Consider the following 20,258-nt stretch of genomic DNA (forward strand, 5'->3'; position numbering starts at 1 on the left):
GATATAAGTAAAGAAGCCTGAATTTTAATGGTGTAATTATTAACAAGTTGTAATAGTTTTCCTTTAAATGGGTTAAACTTCATGGTAGTTACCTCAGTTATGGGACCCAAAAGGTCCCATCGTTCCAGTCTAAACTCAGCTCATGGCGTCTCAGAAACAGTGTGCAATACATGGACCTCTGAGGATAATCTGGCTCCCAGTAAAAACCTCCTGAATGATGAACGCTGAAGGAATCCAAACCGGAAGAAGCTGACTGCATTGATGCCAGTGGCGGTGAGGAAAACACCTCTTATGATCTCAAGTTACTTTACAACGTCACCTTAATGACGTGTTTTTAAAAATGAGCCTCAGAGAGTAGAGTAGTGTAAAGCATGGGACCTTTCGTTACGCCAAAGCACAGTTTAAATGTCAGAATCACAAATAATCCTGCATATAATAGACTCTGCACTTGAAGAAATGTTTGATGCGGAGGGGAGGAGACGAGTTGAGTGTGTGTTGTGTTTGGATGACTCTTCGTTTTAATGAGGGTCATTTTAGAGAAGTGAGAAGTTCCTTATTCACCAGTGAAGAGGGAAGAGAGGCAGCACCTCAGACATGAAGGTCCATCACACTCTGATCTGCTTCTTTCTCAGTGAGTACGCTCATCTTCACTCACTCTTTTTACCACCTAATTTTTTTCTATATTTCGAGTTGAACATTAAGATTTTCCTGATGTTTCAGTTTCAATCATCAGTGTTTTCATCACATCTCATTTCAGTCTTTCTCCATTTTTAACCATCTCAGTCTTTCATGTTGGTTTCTGTGGTTAAACATGATGTTCAGAGACAGAGATGAGTCACTTGATTATCTTCTGTAGGGGAGGATTTACACAAGGTTTTATTTCAGCCCAACAATCTGTACATTTCCTTTTCTGTACGTGTTTCACTTTCGCCTAGAAATAATCTTCATTTTCTATCTGCGATCAAATCTTCTCCTCTGCTATTTGTTTTATATATTTACATTTTGTTGTATTCAAGTTGTTGAAGAAGTACAGTTATATTTCTGTTGCATCAGCCCGACTGTGGCTGAGACACTTCTGGCTTCACAACACAGGAAACTCTCTCTCTATTAGATTCTGCCAAAAGATAACATGTAAGCTGCAAGTTACAACCAAAATAAATCTACACAGAGTCAGTGCCTCTTTCTTTTGTTAACTCAAAAAAGTTTGCGCTGAGGAGAGAAAACTTCACAAAGCAACACAAAGCAACACAAACAAACAGCTGAACACATCTCCGGTGTGTTCAGCTGCTCAGACTGGTCTGGTGTCCTGTTAAGTGGAATTGGGAAATCATCGTTAGTTAGCTACCTGGCTAAATTCATGAAAAATCACAGAAATGGTGACAAGCTTGGATCAGACATGCAGCTGTGCTGGTAGTAAACTTACAGAAATAACAAGTCTTACTCTGTATATTTTTTTCTTTTCTTTCTTTTGGCTGTTAACAGCTCTTAGCAGCTGCTGCCAGAGCGTCGGTGTCGACTGAAAATCAGCAGGACAGATGATACTGATTGGTTAAGACAAAATGAATTAGTCACTGACTGCAAGGCCTCAGGGCATGATGGGAAACTGGAGGTTTGTTTTGGATGTTGAATCAACAATATGATGTTTTATAGAAACTTGTCTTTTTTTTTTTTTTTTAATTGGAAAGAAGCTCCATCTTGACTGCAGCTTGTTGCCCCCTGCTGCCCCCACCTGCTCTTACCTGCTCTCCAGGTGAGGTGCAGTTCACCTGGAGTGAGTCTGATTATCAGGCTGAACCTGCTGAGCAGTAAAATTCAGTTTTATCAAACTCAGTTCATTGGAACCAGTTTTGTTGTTGAATCTTTTTGAATTGTCGACGTTAATTACAGTTAAAGTGTGAAACTTTTTTTGACAAAATCAAAACCGAATCCAATTGTGTTTGTCTGGTGAACGTGGGCGTCTCTCACTGTGACTCTGTGTAAATGTGAAGCAGGAATTATTATCATCAGACTGCAGAATCTGACTGGAAAATAGTAACTGATTGTTCATCTTTCCAACAGCACTGCAGGATGTTGAGACTAAGGTCTTCAATGCAGGAAGTGGCGTCCTTACAGGAACTGAAGGAGGAAACATCACAGTCAAATGCTCATTTTTCTTCTCTGGATGGAGGAGGTTCCTCTGTAAGGATGAATGTAGAAAACAAGACATTCTCTTTGAAACTGAAGGTGTCAGATCCCAGGGAGGCAGATACAGCATTGAATACAACCAAGGAGCCTTTACAGAAAAAGCAACTATTTGTGTGACCATCACACATCTGAACAAGTCTGACTCTGGACGGTACAGCTGTGGTTTGGAAAGAACTCTTGGTCCAACTGGATACGATAAGTTTGAGATCAGAGTCACAGATGGTGAGTTTCTCCTGGAAATGTTCCTTCATGTCTCTGGAGGTGTGAAGAAACTTTCACTGTTCCCTGACAGCTACTTCTGTTTCTAATAACCTGATATGTTGAAAAAGTGAATGCTGCTTATTTTCATGACTGTGAACATTGGTAAAAGCTCAATATAACAATCAGTTACTCACATGCAGACACAGTTTTATCTGAATATTAATGAAGCAGACAGTTAACCTGCTTAATCCAGTGTTGTAACGATGAACAAGTGTTTGACTGTTTGCAGATGACTGAGTCATTTCAGTAAAATTCAGCCTCAGTTTTCTCAAACAGTCTGTAACATCAGGAGGAAAGCAGCCTATCATCAGGATTTATTTATATCAGTTTCTGATTGTGTCATTGTTCACAGCTCCTTTGCCAACATCACTCCCATCATCCTCCACACCAACAACTACAACACAGAGTTTAAGCTCCAGTGTAGGAAGCTCCTCATCTTCATCAGCCCCTGAAACCACCAAGCAGCCTGAGGCATCACCTGCAGGTTCAGGTATGATACATATTCAAAGTTGTTTCAACGTGTTTCTCAGCATACAAACATGAACAGCAATGAAATGTTCCCCACAGCTTCTCTTTCAATAAGAATAAATACTGCTTTTACTAAAAAAATAGTAATTAATGATAATTAATAATCCTTTCTGCTTTGCCTTTTAAAAAAATGTTGACTGTTGATGTTCAATGAAACAAACTCAACACATCCTGCACAGATTGTTTTTGTGCTTTAAAGGTCCCATATTGTATAAAGGTAGATGTCCATGTGTTTTTGATTATAAAGCAGCTCTAGGTTCTTTATTAATACTGTGAAAGTATCAAAGCCTCAGTCCACAGAGAAATGCACACAGCCTGTATTCAGACACTGAGCCTTAAAACAAGCTGACGGGACTTCTGGAACTTTGTGATGTCACAACGAAACAGTCACTGCCCTCGATCACTCAGAAAAAAGCCAGCCAATCATAAGAGCAACTCAGAGCCACTCCTCTGATCTCTCTCCTCTGATTTGATGGTGTGAATACTTTCTGAAGCTTCTGAAGTATTTCCTGCAACAAGAAGAATAATTTTCATCCTCTTGTCTTCACCTCTCTCCTCTCGTCTCTCTTCCAGGTTTCTTCCTGGTTTTGGTTGTATGTGTCCCCGTTGTGATTGTTGTCATCCTATTGGCTGTTGTTTTGCTGGTGCTCTACAAGAAAAAGATGAAAGACTCTTGGGGTGAGTTACTGTCCGACCTTGTCTGCACCTTTTAATAATGACGACTTTCAACAGTTAAACTCTTCTGTCTTCTACAGGTTTAAACACGAGAGGAAACTCAGACCACACCAATAATGAGGTGACTTTCTTTAAATCATCTTTCTCTGTTTACTCTCACCGAGGCCTTTACTGTCTCTGCTACTGCACTGGGAAATGTGAAAATATATATAAATGCCTGTAATTAGTAAAAGCTGATTTAAAATGAATGTTCAGTGCTCCATTTCATTTATAACTTTGTCTCAACAGATAGTTTTTTCTTTTACTTAGAGAGAGAGACAGACTCAGGTGCTTACTGCAGCAGAAAACACTGAGAGCAGTGAGACTGAAACAAAACAGTGAAGTTTCAGGCCAGACACATAAACAATGCTGGATATTTAGGTGATGGTTCTCTGGAGGTTCATCACTACAAGTGACCCTCGTCACATAACAATTAGTGATCATAAAAATATTGATTATAGTGAATTAAAAGGAGCTACTTGTAAGTTTTGCAATTGCTACATAGCCAACAGTTGCATTAACAACTGTTTACTTAACAGTCTAGAAGAAACATTGCAAGTTAAGCATCAAACTGTCTCCAGTGATGGAAAGCAACCCTCTTGTTTTGCTATCACTTCTGCTGAAGTTAACATGCTTACCAGCTAGCTTCAGCCCTTAAAGCTGCACTGATGTTATATTAACGCTCGGTCAGATGGCTGTGTGTAATATGAAGGTGAGAATTATCACCCAACTGTGCAGTTCCTCTCGGCTCTACGGAGCCTTGTTCTCATCAACCTCATGTCCAGATGCAGCTGTTTTGAGTAGAAATGTCTCATAATTACATTGTACACCACCTGATGAGCTCCAAATAGCAGGTAGATGCCGTCATGGTGGGTCATTGTGTGGAGTAGAGCTTGTTTTGCTGCCCCCAAAAAACTGATTATTACTGATTAAAAATAGGGACTGAAGCAGTGTTGTAGTTCACAGCAGTTAATGGACTTAAATTGAAACAGAAAACAGAGCAACCAAAATTTACTTAGAAATACCACAAACCACAACATGCATGACAAGATATTTCAAACGCTTCAAATACGCAACTTCTGCTTCCGCTCTGATCAAACCTGGTGCATGTAAACAGCTCCTGCAATTTCTTAGCTATTATATGCAAAGCTGTGCACTTTCCGGTCAAGTCAGTAACATTGCTGTTGTTTCTTTTTACTTCAGTATGTGATCGAAGAGAACTGGCCTCCAGCCTCTACATATGAAGACTCCACCTACCAGAGCCTCCATCCAGCCACCAGGGACCACGACCAAATCTACTGTACACTCACTCATGTAGTCCCAACATGAATCACTCTGTCTGGGTTTAGACCTGGATTCTGTCATTGTGCTGGTTCATGTTTTGATGTCAGGGCATAATAAGACTTGAAATCACTTCTGAGATGCTGCAACCAGGAAATGTTTGACATGATTGTTTAAAAATATGACTAAAACTATCATTTAATTATTAAAATAGTTGGTTTTCTGTCAATTAACTAATAGTTGCAGCTGTAGTGGGATCTATTTTTCTGTAGTGACATCGCCCCCACATTAATGTTCTCTGGGGGGTGTGAATGTTTGGTTTTGAGTGACAATATTGATACAGAGAGCCGCAGCATATAGTTAATATTTCCTTACAGAAGAAACATGAATTAAAATTTCAGAAAAATTAAGCACAGCAAGAAGATACAGACGCCAGTTGCACAAAACAGCTTTGCACAAACACCCTTAAATCTTCCCTTAAGGTTTCTTTAAAATATTCACTTAAGTATATAGGGTTTTCTCCTTATCTTAGTCTTAAACTTAATAAATCAGTGAAAGTCAGTTAAACAAAAGACCTTACTGACCAAACTAAGGAAAAAACTAAAAGTACCTCTGACTCTGTCTGAACTCAACCAGGCTGAGTTTCAGGTGATAAATGAAGAAGAGTGTTTTAGACCAGGAGACGCCCTCAATGATGCAGTAGAACTTTACTGCTGTGAAATCTTTCACTGCTGCAAATACCTCAACTTTTTTCAATAACTAAGGAAACCTTTTAAGAGACTCCGTGCAACACCCTTAAGTAAGTCCCTCAGCTAAGGAGGAATTAAACCCTAAGTGCCCCGCTGAAGTAGAAAACTGAAGGTGTTTTGTGCAACCTGCCCCAGTTCTATAATAACTACATGGATGTAAAAAGGCTCAAAATAAAAAGACAAAAATGTAACTAGTGAAAAGAAGCCATCAGATGACAACAGGACATAAGAGAAACAATGAATCTATTCAGACGTGAAGGTGTCTCTGTATATATGTGCTTTATCGATTGATTTAAAAGCAGCAACAATGGCAGCAGACTGAAAACCAAATACTGTTCCAAACTGTTCTTTTATCATCTCATTGTTATTACAATGTTATGTGCTTTTTTTAATTGATTACTGTTTCACTGGTTACTGTGCGGTTCCTGCGTCTCATCTGTTGTTGAGAATTTGCTCCACTGATTTTAGTTTTGTCCTCCTGTAACAGAGTCGCACTCATGATGAACTGTATCTAAAAAAGATGAAATTATAATTGATGCAGCAGAACCAGAGAAACTGTTTCTTTCACTCCACATGTTCTTCTTCCTTGTCTAATCCTGGCGCTTATGTTACCCACAATGCAACTTTAGATTAACTGGCTACAATTGATATGAAGTCTATTCCACTTTCCTGTGAACGTCTTAGAGACTGGCTGATGATAACAGACTATGTACTGTAAATAAACCACTTCAACCAGCATAAGATTTAAGTAAAAAAAACAAACAAAAAACAAGGAAATTATGAGGTCAGAGAGTTCAGGGATCAGAGGTCAGGGGTCAGGGGTCAGGGATCTTCTCACTGGTGCTGAGCAAAGACTTATTATTTCTTTTCTGTGTTTTTGAGTGTGTTGCTTTTGTTTGACTTAGAAATGTCAGATTCTATGTTGAGATGTGATCAAACGACTGTGTGTCGGCTTGTGTTGAGAGGAAGCTCTTCTTGTCATCAGCTTGTGCTGTGTTTCAGACTGAACACAGACATTTAAAAATGTACAGTTGGAGAAGTTGGTGTTCTCACTTTCTCATCAACTGTTTGTCACAGTGAAATTTCAGTACAATGAGTTTTTTTAGTCTGATTTTATTTTGTTAAGTTTTGAAGTCTTCCACATCACTGTTTTGTCCACACCACTGCAGGAGTGGACTAAACCCACGTCAGGGCACTAGAGGGCGCCTCAGACGCTCTAATATTGTTTTAGAGTCGGTCAAACTGTTTATTCAGCTGACAGGAACAGTTACGTGAACTCATAATACTAATACACTCCTGCTTGTCTGTTCCACGCTGAGGAACACTGGAGTTGAACATGTAAATGTACCTGAACCTCCAGCTGTCGTCTCAGTTTGCTGCTGCTCGGTGGAAGATGCTGAACGTGTGGAGCTTCTTCTTAAACTCTGTGTTGTTGTTGGTGTGGAGGCTGACGGGGCTGATGTGTAAAAAGGTCTGAGGCTGGTCCTCAGTCCAGGTTGGTTTGGAAGTAGATGGAGCAACAGGCAAAAAAAGAAAGAAGAACATACTCAAAGAAACTAAACGCTCCTGGAGCTCACAGGAGGCTTGATTGTCATTATTCTATCATATCATCACTTATCTTACAGGTGTCAAATATTTATTTTAAAGGAATCTGTTTAAGGGATCGAATTAGTGTGATTTGTATATTTAATTTTGAGGTTAATTTTAGATTTATATGTGAACCATCAACCATTTTTATTGTGTTTATTACATTATTTTGGAGGGAACAGGTACTTGTAAACCCAGAAGGTAATACATTTGTGTGAGGATGGATGGATTGCTTTCATTGAGAGACCCCTAGAGGCAGAAATTTACATAGTGTGCATTTTTTTTTAAAGTGGTTGACCAGAGAGGGAAGAGAGATGCGTGTTGCGTTTGGAGGAGGGACTTCTTATTTCAGTGACGATTTAGAGAAGTGAGAAGTTCCTGGTTCACCAGTGAAGGAGGAGGAGAGGCAGCATTACACCATCAGAGCCTCAGACATGAAAGTCCATCACACTCTGATCTGCTTCTTTCTCAGTGAGTACGCTCACACTCATTGAGTCTTTTTACCACCTGATTTTTTTCTGTACAGTTTATTAATGAGAATTTTCTCATCTTTCAGTTTTAAGAGACAGAGATGAGTTACTGGATTATCTCTTGCTGTTGTACCATTTACATAAAAAGTTTTCTTTCAGCCCAACAATCTGCAAATTACATTTTCTGTATCTGTTTCACTTTCTCCCAGAAATAATCTTCACTTTGTATCTGCAATCAAGTCTTTCCTTCTACTTGTTTAGGTTTTATACGATCATTTTGTTGTATTAATACTGTTGTAGAACAGTTATAATTGTGTTGCATCAGCTTGACTGTGGCTGAGACACTACTGGCTTCACAACACAGGAAACTCTGTCTCTATTAGATTCTGCAACGAAGACAACACGTAAGCTGCAAGTTGCAACCAGAATAAACCTACACAGAGTCAGAGCCACCTGCTTTTGTTCAGTGGCTGTTTGCTCACAGTTCAACTCAAACTGAGGAGAGAAAACAATTCATCATTCTTCTCAAACGGGCTGAGAGGAACAGTGCTGCAGCACTAAACCACAATCAGCAGCCCTGTGGTCAAACTGAGAACTGTGGATATGAAACAACTAAAGCTGTGAAAGTTAACGCGATAATAACGAATTAACACAAAGTCCTTTTAAAGCCACTCATTTCTTTGACTTGCGATTATGACCTTCGACCCGCCCCCGTTGCTAAAGAGACAGAAGTATAGCCTCAGAAACTGGAGTATAAGCTTTAGCCTAACTGCACTATATAGGCTGAGTCCTAGTTCTGTATTACACTCCCCACTGTTTCATGCTTATTGTTTGTTTTAATTTACTTTTTGTATCTCCCTGTTTGATCCCACTTAGTAGAAGGGGATGGTTTCGTGAGCCTCATTTTCCCCATGTGAGATTAGACTCAGTAACATTGTGTGAGAGTGTTTGCTGTCAGTCTGCAGGATCCAGGGAATGAGTGCGTCCTAGCATATTCGTCCACTCCCATGTTGATAAGAGTATTAAAAACTTGAAAAATATCCCGTTAAGGTACATTTAGAACAGATTTTTTAAAAAGTGCGATGAAATATTTGAATCGAGTGACAGTCCTCGAAACAACACATCAAAAACCTCATTTCACGTGAAAAGAGGCAACAAACTGATGAAAAGGACGTCGTTAGTTAGCTACCTGGCTAAATTCATGAACAATCACAAAAATGGTGACAAGCTTGGATCAGACAGATGCAGCTGTGCTGGTCGTAAACTTACAGAAATAACAAGTCTTACTCTGTAGATATTTTTTCTTTTGTCTTATTTTTTAAATTTTGTGGCTGTTAACTGCTCTTAGCAGCTGCTGTCAGAGCTTCTGTGTGGACAGCAGGACAGATGATACTGATTGGTTAAGACAAAATAAATTAGCCACCGACTGCAAGGCCTCAAGGCATGATGGGAAACGTGGTTTGCTTTAGATGTTTGATCGACAACATGATGTTTTATCGAAATTTTTTTTGGTTTAATTGGAAAGATTTTGATTTTATTAATTTGACTTTGCGCTATGAAGCTTTACTGTAACATTAAACATTAAATGATTGGTGGTGACCGAAGACAGATGTATTACTTTCTATTACAGATGTGACGCCCTGACAGTCTAAATTTCTGACAGATCAATAATGAAAACTTGTGTCCAGTGTTCCTCTCCTCGCCCATGTTTTAAATTTATTTCTGTAGTTTCATGTCAGCTAATTTATACACAGCAGTAAAATGATGCTGTACCTGAGCATTTCAGCCAGTTTTCAAGTTTTCATGTCAAATATTTGAGCCATGCAGGTTTAAACCATAAATACAGATCAGGTTCAAACAGCTACCATTTGTACAAAATCATCATTAAAAGAACAATTACAAGCTGAAGAGATTAGTCGGATTAAAATTTTATTAAAAAGGGATCAGACAGAACAGGACGTGAGAGTTTCTGTGACTTCCTGTTCAGACTGTGAAGGCTACAGGAAACTCTCTGTCTTGACTGCAGCTTGTTGCCCCCTGCTGCCCCCACCTGCTCTTACCTGCTCTCCAGGTGAGGTGCAGTTCACCTGGAGTGAGTCTGATTATCAGGCTGAACCTGCTGAGCAGTAAAATTCAGTTTTATCAAACTCTGGAATCAGTTCATTGGAACCAGTTTTGTTGTTGAATCTTTTTGAATTGTCGACATTAATTACAGTTAAAGTGTGAAACTTTTTTTGACAAAATCAAAACCGAATCCAATTGTGTTTGTCTGGTGAACGTGGGCGTCTCTCACTGTGCCTCTGTGTAAATGTGAAGCAGGAATTATTATCATCAGACTGCAGAATCTGACTGGAAAATAGTAACTGATTGTTCATCTTTCCAACAGCGCTGCAAGACGTTGAGACTAAGGTCTTCAATGCAGGAAGAGGCGTCCTTACAGGAACTGAAGGAGGAAACATCACAGTCAAATGCTCATTTAACTTCTCTGGAAGGAAAAAGTTCTTCTGTAAGGAGGAATGTAGAAAACAAGGCATTCTCATTGAAACAGAAGGTGTCAGATCCCAGAGAGGCAGATACAGCATTGAATATGAAGAGGGATTTTTTCCAGCAAAGTCTACACTTGTGTATGTGACCATCACACAGCTGAACAAGTCTGACTCTGGACGGTACAGCTGTGGTTTGGAAAGAACTCTTGGTCCAGATGGATACAAGGAGTTTAAGATCACAGTCGTAGATGGTGAGTTTCTACTGGAAATGTTCCTTCATGTCTCTGGAGGTGTGAAGAAACTTTCACTGTTCCCTGACAGCTACTTCTGTTTCTAATAACCTGATATGTTGAAAAAGTGAATGCTGCTTATTTTCATGACTGTGAACTTTGGTAAAAGCTCAATATAACAATCAGTTACTCACATGCAGACACAGTTTTATCTGAATATTAATGAAGCAGACAGTTAACCTGCTTAACCCAGTGTTGTAACGATGAACAAGTGTTTGACTGTTTGCAGATGATTGAGTCATTTCAGTAAAATTCAGCCTCAGTTTTCTCAAACAGTCTGTAACATCAGGAGGAAAGCAGCCTATCATCAGGATTTATTTATATCAGTTTCTGATTGTGTCATTGTTCACAGCTCCGACCATTTCAAAACCAAAATCGACTCTACGACCTTTGCCAACATCACTCCCATCATCCTCCACACCAACAACTACAACACAGAGTTTAAGCTCCAGTGTAGGAAGCTCCTCATTTTCATCAGCCCCTGAAACCACCAAGCAGCCTGAGGCATCACCTGGAGGTTCAGGTATGATACATATTCAAAGGTCTTTCTTAATAAATATAGTGTTTCTCATGCAGCACATAAACTTGACCATTCTCCTCAGCTGCTGTTGCTGTAGAGAAGATGCCAACCACGTGTGCTGTCTAACTGTGCCTGTGTGTAGATGTGCATTTCATGTGCAAGTGTATTTATTGTATGAGTCTCAGGTCCATCAGTCATAAAAGACACAAAGACTTCAACACCACAGCGCAGAAATACTGTTACAAGTAAGTACAAGTATCAACATCAACGTGTACTTAAAGCATTACAAGTTAACATACTCATGGTGCAGAACAGGTTTATTATTTCATTAGATTGTAATTATTAATCCATTAATCTGCACAGCAATAATTTTGTAGGTGATATAGGTGGAGCTAATTTCAGTTACTTAATGCTACCTACTGCTAGCATGTCAGTCTACCACTGGGGATCAATACCTTTATGTTGCCTTGTTTTAATCTATAAAAATACATCATCATTTATTTGGTGATTGTATTTTGTATAATTAATCTGAGACGGCGAATTACCTAAAGTTATAAATCAACATATATAATATCTTCCTCTGAGTTGTAGAAGTACAAGTAACAGAAAATTGAAATACTCAAGTACGAGAAACTCAAAAGTGTACTTGGGTGCAGTTCTTGAGTAAAAACACTGGTAATGGATTATTATTACTGATACATTAACATATAAAAGACATTTCAATGTTGCGGATGGTTGAGAACAAGGTATTTAAAACTGCTGTAAAGAAGGACAAGGATAAAATATTAAATATTTAGAGCAAGTATAAGTAAGTAATAGTGTGGAGTAAGTTTCTAATGTCATCAAATAAATGTAGTGTAACAAAAAATAAAGTGTTTCCCTTTGCAATGTAGTGAAGAAGAAGTGCAAAGTGGCATCAAATGGAAATACACAAATAGAGCACAAGTAAATTATATTCAAATGCAGTACTTGAGTAAATGTACTCAGTTACTTTACAACCCTGTGCGTCAACAGCGGAATGAGAACTTGACTGACTTCCTACATACAAGAGAAGTTGGTGAGAGATAAAGACTGGAGGGAATATTAACTAATCACTGTGGTTTGTCAGATGTGGACTTTTGGCCTATTGCACTTCTGTCTCTGCAGATGTAAAGAAACAACAGTGACACAACAAACGCAACAACATCATCATCATCTCGTATCAGTTACACACAGAGGGGCCCTGTTGAAGCCTCGTGTGAGCTGTAGTCGTTGATTGCTAAGTGAACCATTCTCACCAAAATGAGGATGAGTTCAGGTTTTACCAGCAAGTACAGAAGAAGATACGATTCCCTTTCACAAAAAGGATAAAGAAAAAAAGACAAAAGAAAGAAACTTAATGAAAGAACTGGAATTGTACTCAGTAGAGCGCAACACCTTCACCAAGGCCAAACAATCCTACACATGTCTGTGAGACTGAGATTAGTGTCTGGATCTGCACCAAACTGCACAGAGTCATAGATCTGAACATCATTAAAGGTCCCATAGAAGGTAGATATCCATGTGTTTGTGATTACAAAGCAGGTCTGGGTTCTATATTAATACTGTGAAAGTATCAAACCCTCAGTCCACAGAGAAATGCACACAGCCTGTATTCAGAAACTGAGCCTTAAAATGAGCTGTCAGGACTTTGGTAACTTTGTGATGTCACAATGAAACAGTCACCACCCTTAGCTTTTCTTCCAGCACAAGCCCACCTGGGCCCACCATCAACATTACAGGGTTTGGTTTCTGCAATTGTTTACCTGAAAGTTGCTGTATTATCTTTTCAGCTTTTAATCTTTTTTAACAATTTCCCGAGAAATTGACAAAATCTCAATGTTTAAGAAAGTGTTAAAGAAAAAAAACTGGATCCGTCCCTTTAACTGGACCAGCTCCAAAATTTAGTCGGTTCTTCCCTGGCTCATCCTTCCAATGAGTTTGATGAATAAACGGTCATGGCTTGGTTAGATTTAGCAAAAGGTTTTGGTTTCGGTAAAAATAAGTACTTCCTCCTACATTAGACTTCCTTTGTTGTCATGGTTACAATAATAACAACATGGTTAACTTCGTTGAACGGTCATGAGTAATAGAAGCAACATGAACATGACTCTCCTGTGTCATATTCCTGCGTTAATCGCCACGGCCACTAGCAGCGAGGACGTGTTCGACGATTTAGTGCCACTGGTTCGCAGGTGTCGCCGATTGTTACCATGGAAACTTGAATGAGGTTCAGCTTTTCCTGCAGTGCAACGTGACATTCCCGGTAGATAACTCTGTAACATGAACACAGTGTTTCTACTGATGCAGCCCTGCACTGTTTTAACCCAGGGCTGTTTCTGGTATGGATGCCTGAGTGGTTCGGAGGTAGCCGGGGGGCGGAGGGCAGTAAGTGTCATTGCACACTTTGATAAAATCAAAGGCTTGGCTAACACCACAGAACGGTCTAAAATATCTTTGTGGAACCGGCCCCTGTTCAAACAAAAACTAACCTGGAAGTGGGCAGGGCTTGTTATATTATTTATAGAACAGCATGTGAGTAACTACAGTAGTTGTAAAATAGTTTGATGCAGTGAGGAAGTGAAACACAGTAGATCTGTCTCTTTCTGACATTTGCTGCTTTGAAGGCTCCCACACCCATGTTTGATGAGCATGACCAGTCTCTTTCCCTCCCTGTTTAAAGTTGTTTCATCTTATTCCTTCTTCAGTTTATTGGTTAGTATAAAGTAAAGTATTAATGTGTTGTGTAACATGTGACGCTACTATGACCACCTACAGATTTATATCTTAGATACTGACTGAGAAAGACGGTTAAATTATAAACCAGGTCTATGTTATTAAAAATGCTAATCTGAAGTGTGCATGGTAGGATATGTGGATGTTTGTTTTTTAATGTGTGTGTTTTTGTGAATGTGTAAATCTATATACTGTTTGTATGCAAGCACATAGATGTGTGTGATGTTTAAAATATTTTTTTGTTTTAAAGTAATGAATTAATGATTTAAATATGTAGTTGATATTAATATTAGTTTGACAGCATGAACAGTCCCACATGTACCAGGATCCCAGAAACACAGTATTTTATAATGAACCTGAAAGTGTCAGAGAAAAACCAACTTGTTCTGCCACCACAGTTGTGCTGTATGCGGGTCTGATCCTGGCTTTCATGATCATCGTATTATCAGTGACTGTGCTGATATTCTGCAGGAACAGGAACAGGAAATCCACAGGTAAGGCTATAGGACACACACACACACACACACACACATTTTCACTTGTTAACTGCCTCAAGCAAACTTTCACATATTTCTGTATAGAACAAATATTCTACACAAAAATGGTTTATTGATGCACAACATGTTAAATATACTCCATATTCCACTTTTGATGTATTTTCTTGAAGACACACCTTTTGAAAAGTACGATTTATTTTCTAGGCAAAATGTAATTTTCTTGTGGTTACAAGAAACGGCTTCCTCAACATTTCTTGTTATTCTCTGAATGTTTTTATGAGAAACGTCTCCACACCTCTGTGATGAAAGATCAATGTCACAACCTGAACTCATCCTGATCCTCTGAACTGTGTGTTTTTCAGAACCTCCTGAAGAGACTGTGTACGCCAATGTCACTAAGGTGAGTTTGAGTAAATTTGGCACATCTCAGCATCTTTTACAGTTTTACAGTAATCTACATCATTTACAGCTGATGTAGATACAAAGCAAACCCCTCTCCTCCTCCTGCAGGACAACAGAGTGTATGAGGATATCAGGGAGGAGGAGAGACGGAGCAGAGCTCCTCCTGTGGAAATGTCTGTGGTTTACACCTGCCCCAAATACACCAAACCAAACAAAGTTGAAACCACAGACGACTACAGCTTGGCCACTGCCACTGCAGCGATGTCTCGCAACAAAGTAAGGAAAACCTGCAGCAGGATTTTTAACTTTGGGATCAGGAAATGATTCATGTAGATTTCATCCACAACAAACTGTTCAGTTGGATGCAGACTTTGTGGTGTGGTTTGTCTAACAAATAAAAATGTAACTTTACTGTCATGCAGGCCAAATGTGAAGAATTACCTTCAGGAAATAGCCATTTGTTGCATTTCATAGTCCAAAGTTTCGCCTTCTCCTGCCGACTTGTCTTTTATATGATCCCAAACTAACTGCCAGCTCGATAAATGGAGGCATAGTGTTGCAAACACATTTCAGTACTGTGTCTTAAAGTTTAGCTTTAATCAGTGCAGGTTGTGGCTGACTGCATATTTTTCCCCGTGGGGCTTACCCAACAAGTCGCCCAACCTGAGCAACCACACAGGTCTTTTCATTCATCCCTCTGATACGACCCACAGGGGTGTCTCCTCCTATGGTGACAATCGAACCTTGGTTGTCATGGTAACAACAATAAACATGCAGACTGTACTGATAGCAGTGTGCAGGACCTTCATCACTATGGATGCAATGATAAGGAATGATGTTCTGGGTTGGTTAGGTTTAGGGCACAAAAACTACCTGATACAGGAAAAGGTTGAGGTCTCAGGTGAAATAATACTTCCTTAATTTGATTTACTTAAATTTGTTGTCATGGTTACAGTAATAATAATAATAACGTAGTTAACTTTGTGCAATGGTCATGGATGACAGAAACAACATAAACTGCTACTTTCACATGGGAATCAAACACGGCTGGATTATATGATGTTCCTGTGTTTCCCTCCTGACGTGGACTTTGTTGCTCTCTAAACTACGTCACCGCACTTTTCCCTTTGCTCCTGTCATCATTACTATGACCACTAGATTTCGCTTAACAGGAAAATCCAACTAAAGATCATAATAACCTGCTGCACAAACGATCTATGGGCTCGTTTTTCACACGAGGACAGTCTTGTGGTTATTGTAGCTGTGTACTCTAAACCGCTCCTGTACGAGCTGAGCTGCAGCCCCGAGGCTGCCGACCAGATCATGTCACGCGTCATTTCCTGTTTCTGCTGCTCTCACCTTAGGACTTGTATATGAGATGAAGTTTTTTTTTTTTTTTTTTTTAATTTACTGTGAAATACACTCGTACATCATTATCACAGTAAGTTAGAACACCAAGTAACGTAATTTTTTTGAGAGGATAATGAAACATTTTTCTTTCTTCCACTGGATAGGGGCATATCATGTCATGTGTGCTTGTGTCCTGAGAGGTTTGCGTCACCCAATAGCTGAAAACTTGAAGACTTGAACCTCGCAGCTGCGCTGTACAGCAGTGGACGTGTCTAGAAGAATGTGTTCTTAAACAGCCTGTGGTTTTCTTTTACTTGAGATTTTGTCTACAGCTGTAGTTTATGCTTCAGATTAAAAGGCAATTACTGTTTTTTATTTCAATGGGTTTCAGACAATTCTGTGAAGATGGAGAAGCAACTTACTGCAACAGCCCGTTGCTCTGTATTACATATGATTATAGAATTAACTTAAAAATGTAATTGCTCTCTAGGCCAAAAAATGTTAAACTAAGAAATGTTTCCTTTAATAGTGTGTTTAATAAGAAAAAAAATAATATAAATTTAATCTACTGCCTTTCAAGAGACAGAAACCACAGAGATTTGTGATAGAAACTCAGGCTGCAAGCTTCAGTTGTCTTGAGGAGAAAGTCTGAGACAGCTTGTTTCAGTTGTGGTCAAAAAGAGGAGGGAAAGGCCACTGCACTGAAATCCATATTCATCTAAATATTCAACAATAGATCTGAAGTTAAAAGTAAACTTCACCTGTTTGACAGTTTAATCCTCCACTCAAATGATGCTCATGTGACAAAATAAAAGAGGAAACTTGAAAACCTTCCGTCTTCAGCAGTGAGCCTCCCGTCCTGACAGCGGGAAGTGTGTGTTTGTGACTTTCCTAAATTACACAAGGTGCTGTGTAAGCTAAAACGTTTCATATTTTTTATATGAAAATAATTAGGATATCAAAACTTGAAGAGAGAAACAATTAAGGTATTAAGACTTACATCACATGAGGATACGCATCCCCTGAAATGTGTAGTTTGTGATAATTCACATCAGCTCTCTGGTAAAAACTCGTGGTTAACAACTGTTTTGCAAGTTCAGTGGTAGAAATTGCTTCATTGGAAACTTGGCACACAATACACAGACACTGATGGTTTGAAATTAATTGTAATTACTATAATATTGTCCGACATATTTGCTAATAATGATTTATCTCCATTAAGATATCAGCCAATAATATAAGCCATAAATCATCCAACTGTCACAGACACTGCTGAACTTTTTTTCACTTAGTGGAGGAATGGGTGTTTTCCATCACTGCATCTCCATGTATATTCAACTTATACTCATCAGCAGTTTGAAGTTTCTAACGCCTCTGCAGAGTTTCGTATTTTCGGTTTAGTTTGTGCATTTACTTCTAAAATATGAACAATACAAAGAAAACAATGGATACAAGAAAAGATAGAATGTGGGCTTTGGGTGTTTAAATAATTTTTGTAATTTTTAAAATGCGTGTGCTAAAATATTAGATCCATATTAGAACCATGTGCGCAAGGTAAAAAAACATCAAGTCATCTTTTGAGACTCTTTGGGGCTGTGTGGGTTATGTGCGTGTGTAAAAACAAGAATGAAAGCCTTAAAGGAGCTATTTGTAAGCTTTGCTATTGCTACATAGCCACTGTTAGCATTGGCAGCCGTTTACCTATCAGTCAAGAAACAACCATGAGTTCAACATCAAACTTCATTCCCTTACTCACCCAGAGCCGTCTCCAGAGGTGGAAAGAAACCTTCTTGTTTTGCTTCAATCACTTTCCGATACTGAGTAAATGTGTCGTCCAGTCTGCCCTGAAGACATAGCGCTGCTCAGAGGACATATCATAACCTCTTGTCTTGTAAACACAACAGTGACTGAAGCTTGCGCTAAGACTGGTAAATAAACAGCTGTTGATGCTAACGTTGTAGCAATAGCAAAACTTACAAGCAGCTCCTTTAAGCTGTCATTAAGACTGAATCAGTCAGACAGTGACAATTTTTTACCTGTTTTCTTTCAGACGGAAGACAACTCCAGTAAAGTCACCTACTCTGACGTGCGTTTTCTCAACAGCGCAGCCTCCTCGCCCCACAGCGCCCCCCCTGCTCACGCTGATGCTGTTGTGTACTCTGTGCCTCGGGTAGGCATGAGCCCTGCCAGCCAAGCCACTGACACTTCGTCTTCTCTCTACTCTACTGTCGCTTTGCATTAGCAGCAGCTTCAACACTGCCGCTGCCACATTCACAACAGAGTGGTTTGAATGAGTTCACATTCAAAAATATGTTTGTTCGGGTTTTTTTCTTCTGGCGTCCTATGACAAGTCATAGCACTCTCACTTGTAACTGTGCTGTAACAACAGTTCGCTTCAGGTCACAGCTACTCTCACTACTTAGACTTTCAGTTAAGCTCATTAATATCTTGGTTTAAGTTAATGAAGTAAGTTATTTTTTGTTAAAGTTACTGTTAAGCCAGTTATTTGGGCTTCACACTGTCGTAGTCACTTCGGAAAATCCAGACCTCAAAATCAGTTTCTGCACAGCAGCCAGCTGCTGTGAATCTGTAAAGACCCACTCTTACTTATTTAACTTATTTAAAAAGAGAAGGACTGAAAGATGAAATTTTAGAAAGAGTGAAATTTTGTAGTGATTAGCCCAATAAATAAAATAAAATAAAGAAGGACAGTGAGAAAGTTTTCTTTTTTTCTAAGTGTAGATAAATATCAGTAGAGGACACAGCCATTATTGAGGGTCATTCTTTTGTACGTCTCTGCCCTTCACAAATGGGACTGTTTTAAAAAACTAACTTCGACATGACCAAGCCCACTAACTTACAGCAATGCTGTAGAATAATAATTTTTCTTTTTTTACCTCTAACACCAACTGTTAGTAGTAACACTGTGTTCTACAGGGGTTGTGTGTGTGTGTGTGTGAGTGTGTGTGTTTTAAAATATAATTTAAGTCAGGGGTCAGCAACCTTAAACACTCAAAGAGCCATTTGGACCCGTTTCCCACAGAAAAGAAAACAGCGGAAGCCACAAAACCCTTTTGACATCTAAAATGAAGATAACACTACATATATCGTTTTTTACCTTTATGCTCTGTATAAAAAAAACTATAGTGTGTTGCATTTATGAAATCAATGAACTGCTACAGAGAAAACAAAATTTTATTTCTGCATACAACAAAAACATTTTGAACTCTGAAAAAAAAGACACACGGTTGAATGTTACTTTCAAATAAAATACTCAATGTCTATTTGAGTTTTCCTCGTCAGCAGTGAAAGTGAATGAATCTGCCCACGTAGCATTAAATGTTCTGTTTTCTTCAAAAACTTTTCTTTTCTTGGATTTACCCATGGTTGGCCTGCCGGGGGTCGAAAAGCTCAATAAATTTCGTGCCGGCGTGATGCATATTTTGAGCGACAAAAAATTTAACACCTTTTATTTTAATGTTACAAGATCACCATAATCTTCAAATTTAGAATAACATTTAAAATACTAACGAACTAAAATAAAAAAAAATTTAATTAAATACTCATTATTTATTTTCCAAAGCCACAGAGAGCCTCCGGAGCCGCGGGTTGCCGACCCCTGATTTAAGTGAAGTCAAGTTATTTCTTCTGTTATTTTAAATTATTTTGGTTAAATTAAGGGAAAACTATTTCAGTTATAGCTAATTGCTAATTGCTAATTGTTAATTGTTCTTGTTTTTTTTTTTTTTTTTTTTTTTTTAAAAAAGGTGGCCAAAAAGTGGTTGTCCTCTGGAAATGTTTTCACACTATTAGTGTCTTCACAAATGTCTTTATTTTGCTACTGCATTTTTTTTCTTAAAAAAAAAAAACCAAAAAACTTTGCTCTGTTAAAAATTAAAGTTGATTATTTTAAGGTGGTCAAATAAGTATTCATTATATATTCACTGGTGATGGCAAAATGAGGCTTTGCCAAAAGAGTCATCAGTCGAAGCCTCATTTAAAACTTTGCTCTATAGCAACACCTGCTGGTAAGAATATTAAGAGCAATAATTTTTTTTTTTTTTTTTTTTATATAAAAGGTAACAACCCAAACTAAATTATTTCCACATTGTTCAGGCACAAACAGCATCAGTCTGAAACTAATTAAATAAAATTTGGTAAAATAATCAAATAACTTACAAGCAG

The 20,258-nt window shown here is 38.6% G+C and overlaps 2 protein-coding genes across 2 annotated transcripts; both read left to right on the plus strand.

Moving 5' to 3' along the window:
- Window positions 1–80: 80 nt before the first annotated feature.
- LOC139621165 (uncharacterized) lies at window positions 81–6,799 on the plus strand. Its single transcript, XM_071477469.1, has 6 exons — window positions 81–631; window positions 2,059–2,406; window positions 2,798–2,935; window positions 3,547–3,651; window positions 3,729–3,769; window positions 4,891–6,799. The coding sequence occupies exons 1-6, from the start codon at window positions 595–597 to the stop codon at window positions 5,014–5,016; spliced, it is 795 nt and encodes a 264-aa protein (XP_071333570.1). The 5' UTR covers window positions 81–594; the 3' UTR covers window positions 5,017–6,799.
- A 653-nt stretch (window positions 6,800–7,452) lies between these two features.
- Window positions 7,453–18,632, plus strand: LOC139621159 (uncharacterized). Its single transcript, XM_071477461.1, has 7 exons — window positions 7,453–7,775; window positions 10,161–10,511; window positions 10,903–11,073; window positions 14,223–14,318; window positions 14,684–14,721; window positions 14,832–14,999; window positions 18,124–18,632. Exons 1-7 carry the CDS (start codon window positions 7,739–7,741, stop codon window positions 18,313–18,315), a joined length of 1,053 nt encoding a protein of 350 aa, XP_071333562.1. The 5' UTR covers window positions 7,453–7,738; the 3' UTR covers window positions 18,316–18,632.
- The last annotated feature ends 1,626 nt before the right edge of the window (window positions 18,633–20,258 follow it).

The sequence above is a fragment of the Trachinotus anak genome, unplaced genomic scaffold (assembly GCF_046630095.1).
Source record: "Trachinotus anak isolate AG129_WGS33_773 ecotype Australia unplaced genomic scaffold, CSIRO_AGI_Tana_v1 ptg000004l, whole genome shotgun sequence".
Classification (NCBI taxonomy): domain Eukaryota; kingdom Metazoa; phylum Chordata; class Actinopteri; order Carangiformes; family Carangidae; genus Trachinotus; species Trachinotus anak.

Bases quoted from the DNA above. Each gene is read 5' to 3' on its own strand.
- LOC139621165 (XM_071477469.1), top strand. From the start codon at position 595: ATGAAGGTCCATCACACTCTGATCTGCTTCTTTCTCA. The intron at 632-2,058 runs GTGAGTACGCTC...TCTTTCCAACAG, and splicing joins TCTGATCTGCTTCTTTCTCA to CACTGCAGGATGTTGAGACT. The intron at 3,652-3,728 runs GTGAGTTACTGT...TGTCTTCTACAG, and splicing joins AAAGATGAAAGACTCTTGGG to GTTTAAACACGAGAGGAAAC.
- LOC139621159 (XM_071477461.1), top strand. From the start codon at position 7,739: ATGAAAGTCCATCACACTCTGATCTGCTTCTTTCTCA. The intron at 7,776-10,160 runs GTGAGTACGCTC...TCTTTCCAACAG, and splicing joins TCTGATCTGCTTCTTTCTCA to CGCTGCAAGACGTTGAGACT. The intron at 15,000-18,123 runs GTAAGGAAAACC...GTTTTCTTTCAG, and splicing joins CAGCGATGTCTCGCAACAAA to ACGGAAGACAACTCCAGTAA.